The sequence below is a fragment of the Equus caballus genome, chromosome 2 (assembly GCF_041296265.1).
Source record: "Equus caballus isolate H_3958 breed thoroughbred chromosome 2, TB-T2T, whole genome shotgun sequence".
NCBI classification, from domain to species: Eukaryota; Metazoa; Chordata; class Mammalia; order Perissodactyla; family Equidae; genus Equus; species Equus caballus.
Genome location: NC_091685.1, coordinates 10119934 through 10140936, shown reverse-complemented (window position 1 = coordinate 10140936; position 21003 = coordinate 10119934). Strand labels below are relative to the sequence as shown.

Genomic DNA, 21003 nt, shown 5'->3' with positions numbered 1-21003 from the left:
ACGGGAATCAACGGCCTGCTTGGACAGAACAGAACCACATTTATTAATTCATTCAACAAACATTCACTGACCACTGACTGCACCTCAGACCCTGTGCTGAGAGCTGGGATCAAGGAGATAAATAGGCCCCAGTTGCTGCGTCAGGAGGAGTTTGTATTCTCAGGGAAGACACAGGCAGAAATCAAGCAACGGCCATGCAGGGTGATGAGGGCTGTGACAGACACCAGCACAAGGCTTGTGAGAGTGTGTGTATGTGTGTGGGTGTGGGTGTGTGTGGGGGGGTGGAGGCTAACCCCTGGGGGTGGCTGGGGCAGAGAAGGCTTCCTGAAGAAGTGGGGTCTACATGGGGAGTTTAGGATCCACTGAGTCAGGCAGATGAAGCTAGGGAACGGCGAGGGTGTCCATCCCTGTGGACGCTCAGGGCCAAGGCCTGGACACTGTCTCAGGTCAAAGAAGAAAGGCAAGCAAATCACTTGAAATCCTACAACCCAGAAACAATGACCATTAACAACTCGCTGCATGCACAGACAAATTAAGGTATAGTTGGTGGGGTGAGCAGAGGGCTAAAAAAAGTGCTTTTATAAAAACAGAATGGACGACAAATATTTCTGGGTAAAAAGGTATTGAGTTCAACTTTTCTTAAATTTAACAGAACTTAAAAGAATCATACCTCTAAAAAAATTTCCCTCACAAGAAACATTATTTCCTAAAAAAATTTCTAAGATTAAAAATAAAGAGATTATGAGGAACATGACGAGGTTGAAGCCACTCTGGTTTTTAAAACTAGAGGCTTGAATTGTAGAAGAAACAGATGAGGAAATAGAGAGGTTAAGTTACTCACCTAAGATCACACAGCTAGTCTGGTACAGCTGGAACGTGAACCCAGGTAGATCTGATTCTTTGCATGGTATTAATTTGCTTCCCTAAGCCAACTTCCTCATTTTAAAGATCAGAAACTGGGGTCCGAAGAGGGCAAGTGACTTCGCTAAAGTCACATTTTGATTCAGCAACAGGGTAATTTTGGTGGATCAGGTCATTGTTCCAGGTTATCCTCTCTTCCCTGTGATAAGGGAGCTCCTCTTGTCGTGTATTTGCCCAAGAACCCAAGAAGAGTATATACATCCCAACCTCATTGACTTTGGCCTTGGCCTTGGGATGTGCTTTGGCCTCTGGAATGTGAGAAGTGATGATATTTGCCACTCTGTGTGGAAGCTTTAAGTGGGATTGTCCTCCTGCCCTCTGCCATGAGAACAGCAGGTCCCAGACAGGGGATCCACTTTGAACCGGGGCCCTAGATGAGAAGCTGTGTGGAGCTGTGCAGAGCCCAGCAGAGCTGTGGTGACTCACTCAGAGGCCTCGGGTGACAGGAGTGTGAAATAAATGTTTGCTGTAATAAGCTACCAAGCTACTGGGGCTATTTGTTACCACAGCAAAAGCTGACTAATACAGCAGTTTCTTGCAGAAATGTGTTCTTTGTTTTTCTCATGCTCAAGGTTACCTCTAGCCATGCAATAATTATGAATTCAGGCCATGAGGGTAATGGCTGTGTTTGGGAGCATTTTAAGTACTAAAAATACAAGAAACAATTAGAGAAAGAGCTGAAAAGTATAAGACACACGAGGAAAAATCAAGTATCAAAGGTCTAGATTTCCAACGTCAGCCTCTGATGAAAAGAAAGCTGGTGGAAGCCCACTCTTCGACAGAGAGACTGAGATGTGTGAGAGAATTCCAGTTTCTTTCTTGGACTTCTGCCACATAAAGTACCGCTGGCATTAACTAAAATACACATTCGCCCGGAAGCACCTAGTTCTGAAATGGAATGTGCTGAGGAAAAAGATGCAATAAATGCCAAATAAATCTACGCCACCAAATCACTGTGTGACCTTGAGGAAGTCATTTTCCTTCTGGCGTCAGCTTTCTCATTTGTAAAATGAAGAGGCTGAACGAGCATCTCTCATTTTCCTTCTGGCTCCAACATTCTATGATCTGATTGCCTCTAACTCATTAGTCTCCACTGGCTTGAATGGGACCCAGTAGTATTGAGGATAATCATAGGAATCCATCAAAATGTAGCCCAAAGAAGGTAATCTGGAGACTCAAATGAGAAAATGTAGGGAAAGTGCTTTGCACACTGCATGGGGCTCTATTGTGTACTTCTGCGTTGAAAAGAGGAGGGAAAACCTGCCCCTGTCTCCCAAATCGCATCCCCTAGCAGCCCACCCCCTACTTAAAAATCCGACGATCTTTCAGGCCATTCTTCTTACCTCACCCTCTTTACCCAGCACAACCTTTCTCTCCTTTAATCAGAAAGAAAAGTAGCTCTAAATCAAAGGAGTCTATGATGACATCTTAAGAGACATACAAATAACGTGCTGGGGGAGGGCAAAGGGGAGAGAGGAGAAATGCAGACTTCAGACCTCAACAGATCAGCGTTGGAGCTGCCATGTCTCTTTTTGTTCATATATAAAACGGGCATGATACTTACCTAACACAGTTGTTCTCAAAATTAAATGATATAAAAAAGCTTACGGGCCCACGTAAGTCATTTACAGCTGTGACATGACAGAAGGCTTCCTGGAAGTGGTGGTGTGAAGACAAACCTGAACACTATATAGAACTTTGAGGGCTGGATGATGAAAGAGGAGGCGTAACAGTCCAATAGAGGGGAGTGCGTGGGGGTGAAGGTTCAGGGATGGGTATGAATGCAACAAGGGTGCAAATGGGAATGTGGGTGAGCTAGATGTCTTTTTGAGAAGAGAAGAACAGGTGGTTAGGAAAAGAGTAAATATTTCATGCAAGGGAGTCTAGAGAAATGAGTCTAACGGTTTGAATACCAAGCCGGAGGGTCTTAACCCAGTAGGTGATGGGGCTCCCCGAAGGGCTTTAGGAAACCAGGCTTTAGGGAGTTGTGAGTGTGCATCCTGGGAAAGAAGCTGCACCCCCACCCACACCACGACGTGGGGAGGGAAGGACAGTCACCTCCCCACAGGACAGCTGTCGCTGTACTCATCTAGACGGAAATCTCATCTACAGGGAAACATCAGACTGCACCTTGAATTAAAACAGATGTGATTGCAGTAGAAAAACTTTCTTCAAGACCTTAAAAGTTCAATTTTTTTCCTTTTAATCTCTTAAGAGAATCACTGGTTTTAAATCCAATACAGCGCAAATTCCAGGTCATAAAATGAACCCAGAGCTCCACTTGCTGAGCAGATCTGAGTAAGGTTGCATTTTTGCTTGCTTTTCTTTCAGCAGCCTTAATCCCACATCCCCAGTGGGTCCACCCTGGACCCCAGAGTTTGCTCAGACCAGGGGTCCTCAAACTAGCAACATCAGCATCACCTGGGAGCTTGCCAGAAATGGAGATTCTCAGATCCCACTCCAGACCTACTGATCAGCACTTGGATTTTTTGAAGATTTTATTTTTCCTTTTTCTCCCCAAAGCCTCCCAGTACATAGTTGTGTATTTTCAGTTGTGGGTCCTTCTAGTTGTGGCATGTGGGACGCCGCCTCAATGTGGCCCGATGAGCAGTGCCATGTCCACGCCCAGGATCTGAACTGGCTAAAACCTGGGCCGCCGAAGTGGAGCGCGCAAACTTAACCACTTGGCCACAGGGCCGGCCCCTAGCACTTGGATTTTAAGAAGATACCCAGGTGTTTCCTGCACATTAAGATTTGGGAAGCACTGGGTTACACCAAGCCCTCAGATCCCATGAGTTCTCTACAACCAGAGGAGGTCAAAGCTGGTCCAACCTCTTCACTGAACAATGAGGAACTAAGATGCAGAGAGAGCAAAGAACTGTGTTTTCCAAGGTCACACAAGTAGTAAGTCTAATTGATATAGTAAAGTTAATAACAGTATACCATGTAGTATAATAAAAAATAATTCTCTATAGCTAGCTGGAGATAAAGCACAGGACATTGCAAGCCATCTTGGTTTGGGAGGCAACTCTGTGTGCAAGATTTACAATCCAGGTGGCCCAAATTACTTCCTCTCTCTGAGCCTCATTTTCCTCTTCTGAAAAAATGGGAACAATAAGACTTCCTTATGAAGATGCGAAGGGTAAGTGAAATAAAGGATGTGGAATACTTACCACAGTCTGGGTGGTCAATATCTAGTAAACACTATATTTCAGAGATGGAACCAGAGCCAACTCTTCAGAATCCTACCTACTGTCTTTTCTCCTAATCCTAGAGTCAACCCAAGTCCTACTATAGGGCACGATCTCCTAATTTAACCCTCTGCAAGATGGACAGCTCCTTCCTCATGCTTCCTCAGCTCTTGGTTCTTTCCTCTTGTGGCATTTAGACACACCTATAGCAGCTGGTTTCCTTTTCCATCTTCCCCGTTAGGGTGTGCCTTGCCTTAGAGCGGGACCCTCTGTGTGTTTTATCTCTGTCTCCCCAGAGCACATCATAGGAGATTTGCTGGCAGCTGGAAGGAGTGTGGGATAGAAGAGAGACAGGAGGAAAGAAAGAAGGAGCGAGGAAGGGCGGGAGGCGAAGAGGGAGGGAGCTGGGAAGATGCTGGGTGTTGGAAGGCAACCATTTTGCAGCATGATGGATTCATTCCAAGAAATAGCTTGACAGTAGAGAATTCATCTTTTTATGACTGTGACAACACTAATACATTTATTTCCCTTCTGAAATTAACTTTCTAATATTAAGAAAGGTCAAAATGAACTGCAGCAAAATGAGACATTTTGTCATTTTTAACAAATTATACCAAAGCAGACTGTCAGATTAAAGGGGTCACAGTTTTGAGGTCTAAACGCTGGTGCTGATTGCATAATCAGAGCTCATGCTTGTCATTCTGCCCTTTCCCGCCCGCAGGCCTCCAATAGTTCCCTTTGGCCCAATGATAAAACTCAAACATCTCAGACTGGTTTTCTGAGGCCCTTTAGAATCTGATCACTATTTTTTTTTTAAATCCATTCCTTCCCCAAAGGGACCTTCTATACCACTCAGACCCACTTCTTTCCTGCTATCTCCTCTTCCCACGAGGCTTTGCTCATGTGCTGGCTGCTGTCCCAGGTGCCATCGCTCCTCCCGTATGCCCATGGAGAGTCTCTCTACCTTTTCCCTGCCCTACGCATCCAAACCACCGGCTGGCCCCCTGCTCCTCAGCACTTGCTCTGGTCTTGAGTCTGCCACTTCTGCTCTTTCAGCCTTGAGCTGACCTTGACCATGGCTTGGACCCTGAGTTCCCTCTGCCTTTCCTACACTTTGCTCAGCCCCACCCTTAATTCCCTCGGAGGCCTTTGGGAAAGGCTTGGTGGTCTGGGAGGGGTCGCTGAATTTGGGTGCTTTGTTGAAGGGGAATGAGAGGGAAAGAAAATAGTGATGACCCTCTGCCCTTCTCCTCCTGCCTCTCTCTTCCTTTGATTCATCCTTCTATGTGCTCAGCCCTGGGCCGGACTAGGGGCCTCCTGGAGTCAGAAGAAGGAAGAGTGACCCCTGACTCTGTCTCTTGGGAAAGTCACTTAATAACCATAAGCTTTGGTTTCCTCACCTGCAAAACAAAACAAAACAATAATCCTTTTCCCATAACATGGTAGTGAGGGTCAAACGAATGCTCGCGTGTGAATGTGCTCTGACAACTATACATCTCTGTGACAAATCAGTGCAAGTAATTATGAGAAGACCCACGTGCTCGTGGTTCATCCCCAGGGCCTAGACTGCACGTGCTCCAATCCAGTGGAAGTCATGGGGGCCTGAGTTTGAATCCCAGCTCTACAGCTCTGTCTCGCTGTGTGACCTCGGGCAAGCCAGCCCTCTGCTCTGGGATTATGAGTTCTCTCTATGCGTTCCCTTTCTGTGAAAGGTTAGTTTGGAGCACCTCTTCAGCTTTTCCAGCTCTGAAGTTCTCTGGCCCCGCACAGGGCAAAATGAGTGCTGAGGCCTCAGAAGGCCAGAATTAAGTTACTAATTTAAGGTTAAAAGTGACCAAATGAGGAGAAGTTAGGGAAGTGTACATCCTCACGTGGTGCCCACAGTCTGTGGATAAAGAGAAGACATCCTGACGTGCAAACTTCTTGATTGCGTTGGTGTTAGCTGGCCCCACTCCTCATTTACCTGTCACGTCCAATCTGTGGAGCTCATTCTGGACTTCTCAAACTGAGCGTTCTTCACGGTAGTGGGGGGAGGAGAAGGGGCCCAAAGTAATGGAATAAACCTGGTATATCCATTTTAAGGGCAATGGAACCTGAAGGCAAGAGGGGAACTTCTGAACGTTTACTATTAAAAGGTGTCGTCATACTCTCGCAAAAGCTAAATCAACAGAATTCCTCTTTTCTAGGTTGGCCATCTGCATGTCTTTTAGAGATAAAAGAGGAGACTCCCTGTGAAATGTCGAGCCCCCCCGCTGGCTGCTCTGGCCCTGGGGAGCGGCCCCCTACACTGCAGTGGGGAAATGGGCCTTGGGATCAGGCAGATAGGACTTCCATTTCCGGCTCTGCTCCCACCAGTTGCATGACCTTGCAGGTTCTAACCGCTTTTCATTTCTTCAGTCTTTCAACTGATACTTTACTGATGTATCAGGCACCACGCTCTCGGCAAGAGAATGCAGAGGCACAGAGATGTAGCTTTATCCCTCAAGGAGTTCACAGTGGAGTAGAGAAAACAAGAACATAAACCAACCAGCGTGAGGTGGAGTGATAAACCTGAGAAGCGGGTAATGCCGCCCATTTCGCACACTGTTACCTGGATTAGATGAGACAACAGATGCTCGGTAAATATCAGCACCTTCCTCGTTCCCCGCACACTCCCCACAGGGTCTTGAAGAGCTGCTTTCATTTGCCCCATCCACGCCCGAAGGTCCAGTCACAGAGCAAAGATGTTTATTAAAGAACGTGCCTGAGCAGTTGGAGGACTTTTCAAGGTCGCAGCCTAGAGCTAAACTGTAACAGGAAAGAAACTGTCCTCTTCTAACTGGCAGCCTGAGTAAGTCAAATTTTCCTACTGCTGAGTGTACACCGGTGATGCTGAGAGTTTAAAGAAAAGCTTTGGCCTTGACATGCCCTCTAGGAGCAGCCAGTGAGAGACCATTTCTGTCAAGTGGCCTTAGCTGCCAATCAGTGTACAAACTCCGCCTTCCAGCGGGCCCTAGTGGAAAGCCTGCTAGGGAAACCTGGCCCCAAGTCACACCTGGGGTCTGGAATGCCCCGGAAGGTTCTGGAGGATCACATGCTGGTCTTCACTTTAGAACCATCCTTGCTGCATCAGCCCTTAGAGATTACAGTGAGTTGCCCCAACACACACTTGGACACATACCCAAACCCTAGGAATGTCGGAAATCTGCTTGCCCTCTGAAGGTAAATTGTAAAATCCACCCAGAATGGATTAGAACAGACAAATACAGGAGAAAGAGAGATAATAAGAGACAAAGGCTCTCATGTCTGGAACTGGGTTGACCATCACCCAATTAAAGGTATTAGCTCAGCTGAGGAAAAACTGAGTTGCAGGTGGGGGTTGAGGAGTGGTCAGAGAAGCCGAGATCGAGGCTCGGACCTGCTCCCAGTCGTTTTTTTAGAAGATTGGAACCTGAGCTGACACCTGTTGCCAATTTTCTTTTTTTCCCTTCTTCTTCTTCTCCCCAAAGCCCCCCAGTACATAGTTGTATATTCTGGTTGTGAGTGACTCTGGTTGTGCTATGTGGAATGCCACCTCAGCATGGCTTGATGAGCATTGCCATGTCTGCATCCAGGATCCGAACCAGTGAAATCCCGGGCCCCCGAAGCTGAGTGCACAAACTGAACGACTCGGCCACAGGGCCGGCCCCAACTCAGTCTATTTTTTCAGACCTACGTGCAATGCCATTTCAATAACCAGAGCTATAGCTATTTTTAAATGCTAAAGTTTAAAGATGGTGATAATGTTCTGAAGAAGCCGTGGTGAAATTAACATCAAAATATCAGCTATTGTATATTAGATTTGAGCTTGTAATAAGAATAAATGCTAACATTTATTGAGTGCTTGCAATTTACCAGCCTCAGAAAATACCACACTCTTTAAGTGCTAGGTGTTTTCTATGCAGTGTCCTTTTTAATCCTCACAACACCTCTGCGAGGAGATGGTACTGTTGGATTTCACAGACCAGGCAGCAGAGGCTCAGAGAGGTGAGGTAGTAGGTAGAGCTAGAACTGGAGGCTGGAGGCAATGTTTTACTTCAGAGTCCTTGCTGTTAATCTCTAAGAGAGCAAAAGGTCTGCCTCTAGTCCTTCTGGTTTACAGGTGAGTGCTTAAAGTTCAAAGACTCAGCAGACTGAGAAGGGACCAAAGTAGGAAGAAAGGGCACAATTTGAGGTTTGCTCTGGGGACAGGGGAGGAGTGTCTATTATGCTTACAAAGAGGGCGAGGGGTTGAGAGACTTCCTCGGATGTTAGGAGCCTGGAATGGGTGCCTCTGGGATAGGAGTTTTGGACAGAGAGGGTAGAGGTACAATGGATGGCTGGTTGGATGGAAAGACAGATAGAAGGATGGCTAGTTAGAAGATGTATGCATAGATGGGTATCAGTTGATCCCAGTTTCCTTACAATGTGGCTGGACTGGCTTCATGAGGCTCTTACCCTGGGGACTGGCCCAGAACCGAGCAGCTGACTCTGATGAGCTTGGTTCTATTTCATAAAATAAGATCCCTCCTGGGCCAGCTCCAGTGGCCTAGTGGTTAACATTTGGCATGCTCTGCTTTGGCAGCCCAGGGTTCGGTTCCCAGGCATGGAACCACACCACTTATCTGTTAGTGGCCACACTGTGGTAGTGGCTCACATTAAAAACAAGAAGAAGAAGAAGATTGGCAACTGATGTTAGCTCAGGGTGAATCTTCCCCAGCAAAAATAAAATAAAATAAAATAAGTTCCCTCCTCATATCTGCACTGCCGGTTCCCCTCCTCCTCCCATAATTTTATCCAGTTTTAAAGTTAACATATATTTGTGGAAAATTATTGGGAAATGTAAAAAAGCAGTGGAGAAGGAAACAAGCCTAGTACCCAGAAATACCACTGTTCACATCTAGTTTACATCCGTTCACTTTGTGTACATGTTAAACCTAGTTGTTACATACGTCTTAACATATAATACATATGCAACTTTGTCTTCTGTGCCTTTTCCACTTAAAATCATAGCATAGGCATTTTTATAACATTATAAACTCTTCATAAACTTCCATTGTATGAATGTATCATGAGCCACTTAGTCATTTTCCCACCATTAAGCATTTAGATTTTTCTCAATATTTCATTATTTATAAAAAACGATTCTGTGGCCCTTTCTTTTGCACAAATCTTTATTCACACTTCAGATTATTTTAGTCTAGGTATCTAGTACTGCAATTGCTGGCTCACAGCTACAAACGCAACAATATATTTTAAACCCCAGAAAGTCAAAGTAACATCTTTTTCTCTCTTTTGAATTCTGTGTCTCCCCTGCTTCTTGACAGAGAGCTCCCATGGCTGTCTGGATCAAGCTAAGCTTTCTGGGGTAGCCCACTGGCTCTCTGTGACTGGCCTCTGCCCACCAACCAGGCTCACTTCCCACCCCTTCTGCATGAAGCCAGTACCTGAGGGTTACAGTAAATATTCAATAAGGACATGAATACTCTTTGACCTTTTTCCCAACACAGACACAGATGAAAAGAAGTTAATCTTGTTAATTTGCTGTTTTCTTATTTAACCTTGAGGGGTGACTCAAGTGTCACGAGGCTTTATGAGCTTGTTTTGCAGTAGAAAAAGAATGCCTTTAAGGAAGTTACAATCACCAGATAACCAGCCCCCAGCTGCCATTGACACCCAGAAGTCAGACTGCCCAAGGGCGTATCTGGAGTGAAAGAAACACTGATTTCCCCTTTGTTTCTCTGAAACTCCTCCCCAAGGCCCTTAGCTCTATAAAGACTCTCTGCTTTCTTCTTTGTTAAGGTGGATGTGAGAGAACCTATCCTCCTGCCCCCTCCTTTTGGCCAATTCCAATAAACCTTTCTCTACCTCTAAGCACTGGTGTCTCTGTGATTCGCTTACTGTGCATCAGGCACTAACTTCAGATTAAGAGGTTGACATCCATCACACGCTCCCCCCAGTGCAGTACACCAAACTCCTTGGAATTCCCTGAGTACATTCACCTGTCTCACCCGTGTCCCCACACACGTTGCTCCCTCTGCCTGTAATGCTTCCCCCAGGCTCTGTGTAATCATTTCCTACTCTTCCTCATAACTCATCTCAGAGGTCACCTTCCCCAGCAAGTCTTGCCTGACCCCAAGTCCAGTTGAGATGGTTTTCTCCACATGGCACCCAGGTCCCTTGTCTATCACAATGCTTACCACACCGTCCTGTGATCATTGGTTTACTGAGTCTGCAGCTCTAGACCAGGGCTTTACAAACCTTCTGTGGCCATGGAGCCCTTTATTCAAACACATTTCTTACACTAATAGAAGGTAGCAGAGAGTATACATGCCTGGCACAGTGCCTTGAGCAAGTCACACGAATCACTTCAGTTAATCCTCACAACAGCCTCTCACAAAGGACGAAACTGAAGCTTAGGTTAAGAGACCTGCCCAAGAGAGCAAAGCTATTGAGTGTTGAAACGAGATTTAAACCCGGGCCTGAGCCTGAATTATACTGCCCTGGTTAAAGTGGAGATGAGCCCCTTGTAAGGAGGTCCTCAGACCTCTTGCAATTTTTCTGAAAACAGTTTGAAAATGACTGCTCTATTCTGGATTATCACCTCCTCGAGGGAAGAGACTGTTCCCTATTTCTTTTGTACTCCAGTATACAGTGCCTGGGTTCAGAAAGTGTTTGTTGAATGGATAAATGAATGATTTTTTTCTTTCAAAGATTATAGGGAAGTTACTCTTTTATCTGTATACTTCACTAGCCTTGAAGTGAAAGCATGCAAAATGCGCCTGGAATGACTTACTGAATGGGAGAGCATCAAGGGTCATTGGCCAGAAGGTCAGGCTATGTCCAGGCTGGTAAGACTTCTCATAGCCAGATACCTGGGACCAGCTTGGGCATTAGTACTTTGGGAGAATAGGGGCAATTTCTTGATTAAAGGTTAAACAGTTCAGTTCTTTCTGGAAGCAGTGATTAGTCTGCTCCCTTTCATCAGAATTCAGCTCCCTCCACCACAGTAAATAATGGACTAATTAGGCATCTGGCTTACTTGATTTCCCATGGCTAAGGCCAATTTCTGAAATGCAATATGCTATTTGATGTACCAGCATGAATTCATCCTGGGCTCGAGAGCCTCCCAACAGCAACAACCAAAAATAACCCTCGGAAAAGTTCCACACACACTGAACACAAAGACCCTAAAACGTGACCTGTGCTCTGTTACAGGCCAGTTCTGCTGAATGCCTAAGCGGATAGCAGGCTGTATGCAGATCTCAACCTGCTTAGACCAGGGGCCCGGAGTGGAGGAGGATGCTGGAGGGGTGAAAAATGGATGCGGTAGGTTGGTTGGAAAAGTTCCCGGAGGAAATGACCTGAAGGTAAACTGGAGTGGTTGGGTAAGTGCAAAGAGGTTATTCTAGGAGTGCCAGGTTGTCCACAGAGACCCCTTTTTAGCTCATTGTGGCCTGGATAATTGGGTGATCATAGGATAGTGAAAATGGGGATGCAATCTTGGTCTAAAATAGATTCCAGTAGCAGAGAGGGAGTGAAGAGAAGAATTTCAGAATCTGTGGGTTTGTGATAGAGATCTTACATGGCTGGATTCTAACAGTCTAGAATTTCCAAATTTGGGAGCTTGAGAAAAGTTTCCATATGTGGGAACTCTTTGTGACAAGGGATCAGCAGGGGTAAAAAAAAAAAATGAAGGAAAGAAGACGAGTCAATGGAAATGCAGTACAGTGAGAGAGGATTGTGGAGCTTTGAAAGTCTAGAGTGCAATTGATTTCCCCGGGATGTTTCAGTGTTCTCTTGATGGGAAACAATGGGTCAGATGAGGTAGCCAACATGATTTCCCCATCCCTCATCAAGTGCCTACTAAGTGTGGGGCCCTGTCACAATGAGAAAGACAGAGCTTCTGTCCTTGAGAAGCTCATGTCTAAAGGAGGCAGGAAAACCATCATGAAAATACAGCATGATGTATGCTTTCACTGAGGGCTGTACCAGCTGTGTGGGCTGTCCATAGAAATCCCAACAACTGCCCTTCTGGAGAGACTATTTTAACCAATGCTCAAGAGGTTCTCACTGAGCTCCCAGGGAGTGGCCAGCCCTGCCCAGGGCAGCAGGGAGGTGAGGGCACTGGAGGGGCTTGCAACTTAGCTGAGAAAATGGAAGCTACAGGCAGAGGAGATGCTGCTATGGCACCAAGCCCATGGAATACAACATCTATGGAATAAACCACTAGATGAAAGAAGCAGAGCCTATTAATAGGCATGGAAGAACAAAGAAACAAGAGTTCACCATGGGCCAAAACATTTAGGAAATCTTAGAGAAGGTGGGTGTGGAGGTGGGTTCTGAAGAGTAAGTAGGATTTTGAGAGTGAATCAGTGTATCTCTTGAATTGGAATACTTTCCTTCTCTTTACTCAGCCATCCATTCTTCAGAACCCCATTCAGAGGTTAATTCCAGGCTTGATGAGTGGATTTCTTCTTTCCTGTCTATCTTTCCTCTCTCTCTCCCAACATCCATTCATGGAGGGCCTAACACCTGCACTGGGTGTTAGGGATATCGAAATGACTATGGCGAAGTGCAAGCCCTCAATGCGCTCACAGTCTGTGTGGGGTATGGGAGCTGGGGTTTGGGGACAGTGAAGTAAGTGCTGTGATGGCCAAATGCATAAAATATTAATAGCTCCATTTCTCATGTACCTACTATTGAAGGTTATTTATATACATACTATCTATTCCTAAGAGAAATCCCATGAAATGGGCATTGTTAATCCCAATTTACAGATAGAGAAAATGAGACACAGAGAGTTTAATTGACCTGACTCAAAGGGAACCTTCTGGAAGCTTTGCTGATCCCCATGCAGTTGAAACATTATGTATCTAGTCAGTTGGTGAGAGGTATTCAGAGTCTTAAAAGATGAAAACATGTTAGAGAAATTGAAGGAAACAACCAACTCAACAAGAATATTACTCCGAAATGAGAGCTCCATCTCTCCACCCTGCTTGCTGCCAGAGTCAAAGTTATAATCTAGAGAGTCAGAAAAATCATGTCTTTTATCACAGGTGGGAGAAGCTGCCCTTTAGAAAAATAATGATTTCTCTTAAAATTCCTTAAAGTTTCATAAACCATCTCAAACTGTTGTAGGAAAAACTGTAAAAATTTCATGAGCCCAAAGCACCCCCTGTTCTCAGAGTCCCTGTACAATATTGCATTTACCTCCAGTCTTTATTCCCATACTGAACGTTTCCCCCAGTGGCTATTTACTGATTTCCTGGGCCATGTTGGTAGATGTGGAAAAACATTTGAGTAGATCTAAGTGTGTGATGTATGGTGGCGGCGTGAGAGCATTTAATCTATCCCTCCCAAAACCTCCAGCAGTTGCTGCAGTCTTAACCTTTCACCGGGACTTTCCTCTCCACGCTGCCCCTGGAGCACCTTATAAACGCTTTACATCCAGGTACATTCACATATGTCAGGTCTCTCTCTCCATCTTGTGAGGTAGCAAGTCAGAGACTGCTCTTCCCTCTTAGCAGATGGGCACACTGAGGCTTAGGAAACTAACATTGAGGGAACAGCTGCCATGTACTAAGCACCTTCACAGGCGTTCATTCCAGGCTGTCCTCCCCTGGCAGCAGTCAGGACTTCTGTGCCTTGTCATGGAAATCCTGCCACTCCGTGGAGCATATATAACCAACAGACAACTCCAAGACAGCACAGACTGTTGGAGCCAGAAGGGCCCTGTGGAGATCATCCTTTCATCCCTATGATGTACAGACAGGGGACATGAAAAGCCCAGAGAGAAGAGACTTGTCTAAGAGCACCGAGCAAGTTAGTGGTTCAGCCACTCTGGTGGGGGAGTTAGTGTTTTCTGTGCCTCTTGCTGTCACAAAGACAAGCCCACACACTTTAGTTGGTCTCTGCAGAGGACCTTGGGGATAATAAAGTCAGAGACATGGGGATGGAACAAAGGTTTGGGAACCCACAGTCCAGATTCTAGAGTTCCTGAGCCCTCAGGGAGACAGTCTGCATATGCCCTAGGGATGTGGTTTTCACCAGGGGGCGACTGCCTCCTCCGAGGGGGTGATGAACACCCTGCCACAGGGGGCAAAGAATTTTCCCACCCCAAATGCCATGGCTAGGGCCTCCTGCTCTCCTGGTTTACCTCTAAGTGTGCACGTAGGGTGGGGATGGGGTGCCCCAACCTGTACCTCCATCCTTCCCAAGGTGGGTTTACCCCTTCCGCCAGCCAGGTTCTCCTCCCAGAGTGTCAGGTATGAACACGCAGGTGCCCTTTGGTTTCTAGTGAGGAGTCGCCATCTCAGCGCCTTCGGGTCTGGTGACCCAACGAAACATTTGCTCATGCTAAGAATAGACCTCATGGGCCACTTCCTTCTGTTTTAACTGAATGGTGAAACTGTGCCTGGCTGTGTGTTTATACATATATCCTTTGTGTCATCACATACAACTATAGACTTGTTTGTGTGTCTATCTCTTATTTATCATGTTTGTGTTTTTATGTACATGTATTTTCAGTTTTATGTATGTGAATGCGTGCATTTTCTGCATATTTCTGTGTTGTGTGTCTGTGCGTATTTTGTGTGTGGGTGTGAACGAGAGCTGGTTCAGTGTGTGTTTTTTGACCATGTCACCGACTGCTCTGTTTGGCATGGAAATGTGTTAAAATTTATTTATTTATTTGACAGAAAGAGAGCAGCTTATCTTGAGGACTACAGGAGGAAAGCAAGGAAAAAAATCCCAGCCTTGCTTTGCTCTATTTTAAAAAACTGTTCCATGTTGTTATGGCAGCTAATTTTCCTTAAATGATTTAAGGAAATGGATCTGTCTAAAAGAGCTGCAGCCAAGTTGTTATAGCAACACAGGACTTTCTCCTTTAGGAAAAGGGGGGAAGTCACCCCTGAGCATAGAAATCTCTCAAAAAAGCTACCCTGAGGTTCTGAGGGACTCCAGGGGCAAAGGAAGGGGCAGGAGGGGGTCCATACACCTCCCACAGTCAGTTCCTGGGGATTCTTCTCAGCAATAGTCCTTGTCACTCACAAGTTCAGGTCTCATTGTCCTTCACATGGACAACTGCAATGAGCACTTAACAAGTCTCTCTTCTTCCTACTTAGTCTCACCTCCCTTGATCCACTCTCCACACTGCAGCCTTCGTAATTTTCTAAAGCATATATCATTCAACCTAATATTTCCTAGGGTGCCATGTTCTGTTCTACGTCCTAGATATGAATAGGCCATGTCCCTGAATGGCAGGTCAAGAACGTTGGCCTTTATCCCACAAGTAACGGGGAGTCATTGAAAGGTTTAAGCAGGGGAGAGAGACCCAGTGGGTTTAAGTTTTAGAATGACTCTAGAGTTTCTAGATTGGGAGACAGAGTGGATGTTAGCTCAGGGCTAACCTTCCTCAAAAAAAAAAAAAACCACTTTAAATCTGAGATCCAGTGCAGTCCCCAGAGTTAAACACTCCTTTGTCAAGATCATCATTTAATATCCCAGTCCCTGAGAGGGCAGGAGGGTTTGGTGAGCACAGGGCTAGGAAGGCAGCCTTCGAAGTAAACACCATCATTAAGACAGGACAGCAGCTCTTGTTGCCAGGTGAGAAGGACACAGAGGGCTTATTCCAGGAGACCCACAGCGCAGGTCGGACATACCACTCCTGCTCAACTTCAAAGTCAGCATCTGTAAGCTCACCCTCACGCTCACTGTTCCTTCTGCGTTCCCACATCCACTCCACCAGTGAAGCCAACCCACGGGCATCATGCAAGACTCCGTCCTCTCCCATCAGCCATAGTCACTAAGTCCCTCACGTCTCCCTCGGTAATATCTCGACTCCTCCTCCTTTCCAATCCTACAGCGGTAGGCTCTGATGGTCTCCAGCCTCTAGCCTGGCACCCTCCAAATCCATCTCCTTACAGTACCAGAGGGTACTTTCTGAAATGCAGAACTGGTCTTGTCACCTCCCTGCTGAAGATCCTCCAATGGCTCCCCATTCCTACCAGCACAAAGTCTGAATTTCTCCCAAATAATAACTTCTCCTCTGCCCATCTGTCTGCCCCCAGTACCAGCCACAGTGAACAACCTGCAGGCTCCTGAGTGTGCCTCCCCCTTGAGGCAGATGCACAGACGTCTCCTCTGCTTGGAAATCCCTCCCTGCCCTGGGCATCCTTCACAAATCAGGTCAGATGTGGCCTCCTGGGTTGGGCTCCTACAACCCAACCCCTGTGCCTCCCTCCACAAATGCACCTAGAATAGCTGTCTGTAAATGCCTGTCTCCACCATGCTGTGAACTCCTCAGGGGAGGGGACCAACCTGATTGATGACAGCGCCCACCACAGGCCTGAAGGAGTTCAGCGAGGAACACACTCAGATCTTGGAAGGTCTTGCTTGGAGTCTCTGCTTTTGATTCCGTGAGAGGAAGGCGACCGGGATGGAAGGAATGAGGCAGAGAGCACTTAGAAACAAGGCCAGAAGCTGTCCTGGCGGTTCAGATGGCTTGGGGTTGAAGGATTACGATGATGTGAGCGACAGTGAAGGTCAGGAGTGGAAATGCATTAAAGCTATTGGGCAGGTGCCTCTGGGCACTGCAGAGTTTGCAACCGGACACAAGCACTCCTGAAGTCAAATGTGAATTTGAATGAGAACCAAATAGCGTTTGTGGAGGCTCTGGTACACACCAGGTACTGCCCTAGACGCTGTCACGTGGCTTTTAAGTAGAGAGGCCATATAATTTATCAACCAAACTGGGACCCTTTTAATAGTGAAAGAAGGCACCATTAATAAGTATTCCAGGACACAGGTGTAAATCAGAACTGCCCGGGCAAGCTGAAACTTACAATCATCCTACCTATGGGTCACACGGTGGGGTTTTTTCTTTTTTCTGGTAACCCATGAAACCACTTGTAAATCTATATTTATCAGTATTTATTTGTTTGATGTTTATTTCCCCACTCGATTGCAAAGATTAGGGTTTTGTTCACTCTTACAACTGCACTGCCTGGTGTATAGAAACTGCTTGATAGATATTTGTGGAAAGAAGTGTTAAAGAGAAAACCACCAACCCAAAATGGCATCGCTTGTGCTAAAGTCCATGATACCAAACTTAGATTTAATACCTATCCTAATTGTAGTTTCTGACCTTCCCCAGAAATGTAATCTTAATCCACCAGTCTGAAATTTTCTTGTCAGTAGCAATGAGGTCATCTGTCCCGTGGGTTCTCTCCATACCACCCCCACCCAAGAGAGAAAAGGTGATCTGCATGATAAAACCCTTGCCAGTCCCTTCCCCCAAAAGAGAAGATGTTCTGGCCCCAAGTAATCTCTTCTTTCCTTTTGCTAATAACGTCCTTCCTATCAAAACTTTCCATTTTGCATAACTCCTCAGAGTACCTCTCTACTTGATAGATGGAATGCTGCCCTATTCACAAGTTGTTTAATAAAGACAATCAGATCTTCAAATTTACTTGGTTGGAATTTTGTTTTTTACCAGAGGAAAGAAAGAATGCTGTAAAAGATTGGGCAAGGAGAGAAGGAGGGGGGAAGAGCAGAGGAGACGGAGGGAGCTGAGATCCTGTTCCTGGTTAGCTTGACTCTCATATTGGTGCTTGGTGTCCTCACCTGGGGACTAAAGGAGTGGACTTCCACAAAGAAAATGGCTTACACAGCTAGCTCAGTAACCACATGTGCTTATAAGATCCAACCTTTTCATAGCACAAAGTGTGTCCTACTATCTTTGTAACTCAGTCTTGCCTGATGTTCTGTAACATGGACGAGGGCCCAGTTGATTGTGAGCAAACCAATGACTTTTGAGTGACGATGGCAATGGCAGGCTGAGGCCTCTCCTCTTTAGCAAACCTAACCCCTTCTCTTTGGTTCCTCGCCCATGCCCCCACCTCCCAGTTTTCTCCTCGGGGATTCACCTAAAGCACTGCTTTGTCCAGTGGCTCCCACTCTGTCATTTCTCCTGCCCCATGTCTTTTTTTTTTTAATCGTACCTCCTTGTTCTCTCTATGAACAACTGTTTTGTGTCTATAAACCATATTCCATTGGGCATAACAGGATTTGCCATGTTCAGTCCAATTCAATTCAACAAATAGTTATTGAATATCCATTATCAGCCAGATCAGAAAAAATGTAGGGGCTGTTCTCTTTAAGAAGGAGGTGGCGGAAGAAGGGGGCCTTGTGATTCTATCAGAGAAAATGCAGTCAACACAGAAGGCTGGGGGGCAGAACCCAGGGGACAACACATACTTCATGAGGAAAACAGAAGGGGCCTCTCTCTGCCGGGAAAACCGATCAGGCTGGCATCAGGAGTTCAGGGTAGTAAAGGGGTTTGGTGAGCACTGTTAACACCTTCTTTTGTAGACAAGGAAGGATGAACTGGAGAAGGAAGCAAGTACACCAAAGCTACGGCTACATAAGCACTGACGTGGCAGGTGGGCTAGAAAAAGACCTAGGAAAGCAGAGCTCACATAGGAGGATCAAGATAGCAGCTGAGTTGAGTTGAGATAACTATATTGCACCAAAAGATTTACTTTTCCGTGAAGCCTTGCTCTAACATACGCATTTGTTTCTAAGTATACATTTTTGTCTGGTCTGTCTATATATTGCTCTTTAATTTAGGATATTTTTATTGGCATCTTCAAAGAGAGTAAGTGGAATGAGTTACATTGACACATCTCTGAAAAAGTCCAACACTAGGACCTCTGCTATCTTAGCAGTCACTATCTGTCACCTGATGACAGTCAAGGGGTCAGGAAATCGCAGTCATCAAAGTTGGAAGAGACTCAAATGTAACCTCACTACAATTCTCCCAAACAATGCAGTCTCCTCTATGCACCATTTTTGACGGTGTCATTTAGCTTGAATTTGAACGCTTTTAGTAAGGCAAAGTTCATAGCTTGCACACCCACTCCATCCTCAGGCAGCTCCACTGTCACAAAGTTTTATGTCTCTATAGGCCTTCCCTCTTCCTTTGGCCTCCACCTGGAAGACGTCTGTCCTGTTCTCTCTGACCGCTCTTCAGAGACAGAATGATCGTGGTCTGCCTCCTTTCTCTGAGCTATGAAACCACAGTGTCTTCTGTTTCTTATAAAATCTTGCCCCTATGAGCAAACTCAGTGTGGATACCCATTGTTCCCCTTCTTTCTGGCTTAGCAGGCCCTCTTCTCTGGGAACAGTTTCACCACTGCCATCACACCCCACAAGTCCAACCATGGGGTTCCAGTGACACTGTCCTGTCCTTACCTATCCTTGCCTCTTGGGCCAGAGTTGACTTGCCCAGAGGTGGGCATGTACTCCAGTCTAGGCCAATCACAGTCCTTTTGGAACTGGAACTAGAATGAGAGTATGTCACTCTCTAGTGGTGGGAGCCACTGGATTCGACCCTTGGCACACGTTCCCCCCAAGTGGAGGAGGCCAGTCTGCAGTCTTCAATTATGTGAGATTCTCTGGTACTCTTCCTACAAGTTCCCCAATTCGCTTAAACTAGTTCAAGTTGTATTTCTTTTGCATGTAACCAGAGCCATGACAAATGTGAATCTGGTCAGTGTATTTCCTTCGTCCCACAAGACCTCTACAACCGAATCCCATATTCGTGAGGGGTGGGGGAGAAGAAGGGATTGGGAGAAGGTAGTAGGTCTGTCCAATTCAGAAAAGAGATCAGCGGGCCTAGCCCCTCCCTGGTTTTGACCCTGTACTCCTAATTTGCAGCTCCTAGTGGACTATTCCAGGACAACACTGCCCTTTCCCAGATCAAGCCAGAAGACCAGCAGCTGCTGAGGGGATGCAGTTACTCACAGGGTCGTTGTACATCTGGACGATGAGCTGTTTCACTCCATGCAGGGTAGGGTGTGCCCATGGAGAGGGATCCAGCCAGTGACGGTTCAGGTCAAACCCCATCAGAGAGCACCTAGGCAGTACCCAAAGTCAGAGTCAGTATAGACCAGACAAGCCAAGCTTCCCGCCTGTCAAAATACAGTTCGGAGTAGGGGCAGGCATCACGTCACTTACCTAGCACTTATACTTTGCCAGAGACACTTCTGAGCATTCTATGTGTATTAACTCATTCATCGCTTTCAACAAACCTGTGAGGTCACTACTATTATAATTCCCACTTTGCAGAAGAAGAGACTGAGTCTCAGAGAGGTTCAAAAATATTTCAGTGGAGCAGTTTCGCTTCAGTGTCCCTGCTCTGGGACCACAGACACACACACATCTCCTATACAAGGCAGTGGAAAGAAATACTCAGGCCCAAATCACTGCTGTCCCCATTATTCCTCTCTGTCTCACACCCACAGCTAATCCACTGTCTCTACCTTCAGAATATATACAGACCCAACACCTTTTTATCACCTCCACTGATAACACCATGAGCTTGGACCAGGGTCCAGAGTATTGTAATAATGTCTTACCTGGTTTTCTTGTTTCCACCCTTGCATCCTCCCACCCCACCTCTCACCCTACCTCCCCCCCCATTTTCCACAGAACAGCCGGGGTGATCCCTTGAGAACATAAGTCAGATCACATCCTGCTCAGACGGTTCCCTGCTAGATGTGGAATAAAAGCCGAAGTCCTTACAGCGAGCTACGCACTCCTTTGTGGTCCACCTCTGTTAACCTCTGACCTCAGCTCCTACCACCATCCTTCTTGCTTCCTCTGTGCCAGATACTGGCCTCCTCCCTGTTCCTCCAACACGCCAAGTGTGTCCTGCCTCAGGCCTCTTGTGCAGGCTGTCCCCTCTGCCTGGAATCCTCTTCCTCCAGATTTCTGAGTGAGTGACTCATTCTCACTTGTTTTAAATCTTTGCTCAAATGTCACCTGCTCAGTGAAGTCTACCCTGACCTTCTCCATATTCTCCCTTGGGTGCCCTAAGGAGGCGTGTCTT

General features: G+C 46.2%; 1 protein-coding gene across 4 annotated transcripts in view; it reads right to left on the bottom strand.

The window, feature by feature from the left end:
• AGBL4 (AGBL carboxypeptidase 4) overlaps window positions 1-21003 on the bottom strand; it is a 1218758-nt gene that overhangs the window by 85663 nt on the left and 1112092 nt on the right. For all 4 annotated transcript variants that reach the window (XM_023636827.2, XM_070260014.1, XM_023636828.2 and 1 more), the window contains one exon: window positions 19917-20028. In XM_023636827.2, coding sequence (XP_023492595.1) covers window positions 19917-20028 — 112 coding nt within the window. The remainder of the gene's footprint in view (window positions 1-19916; window positions 20029-21003) is intronic.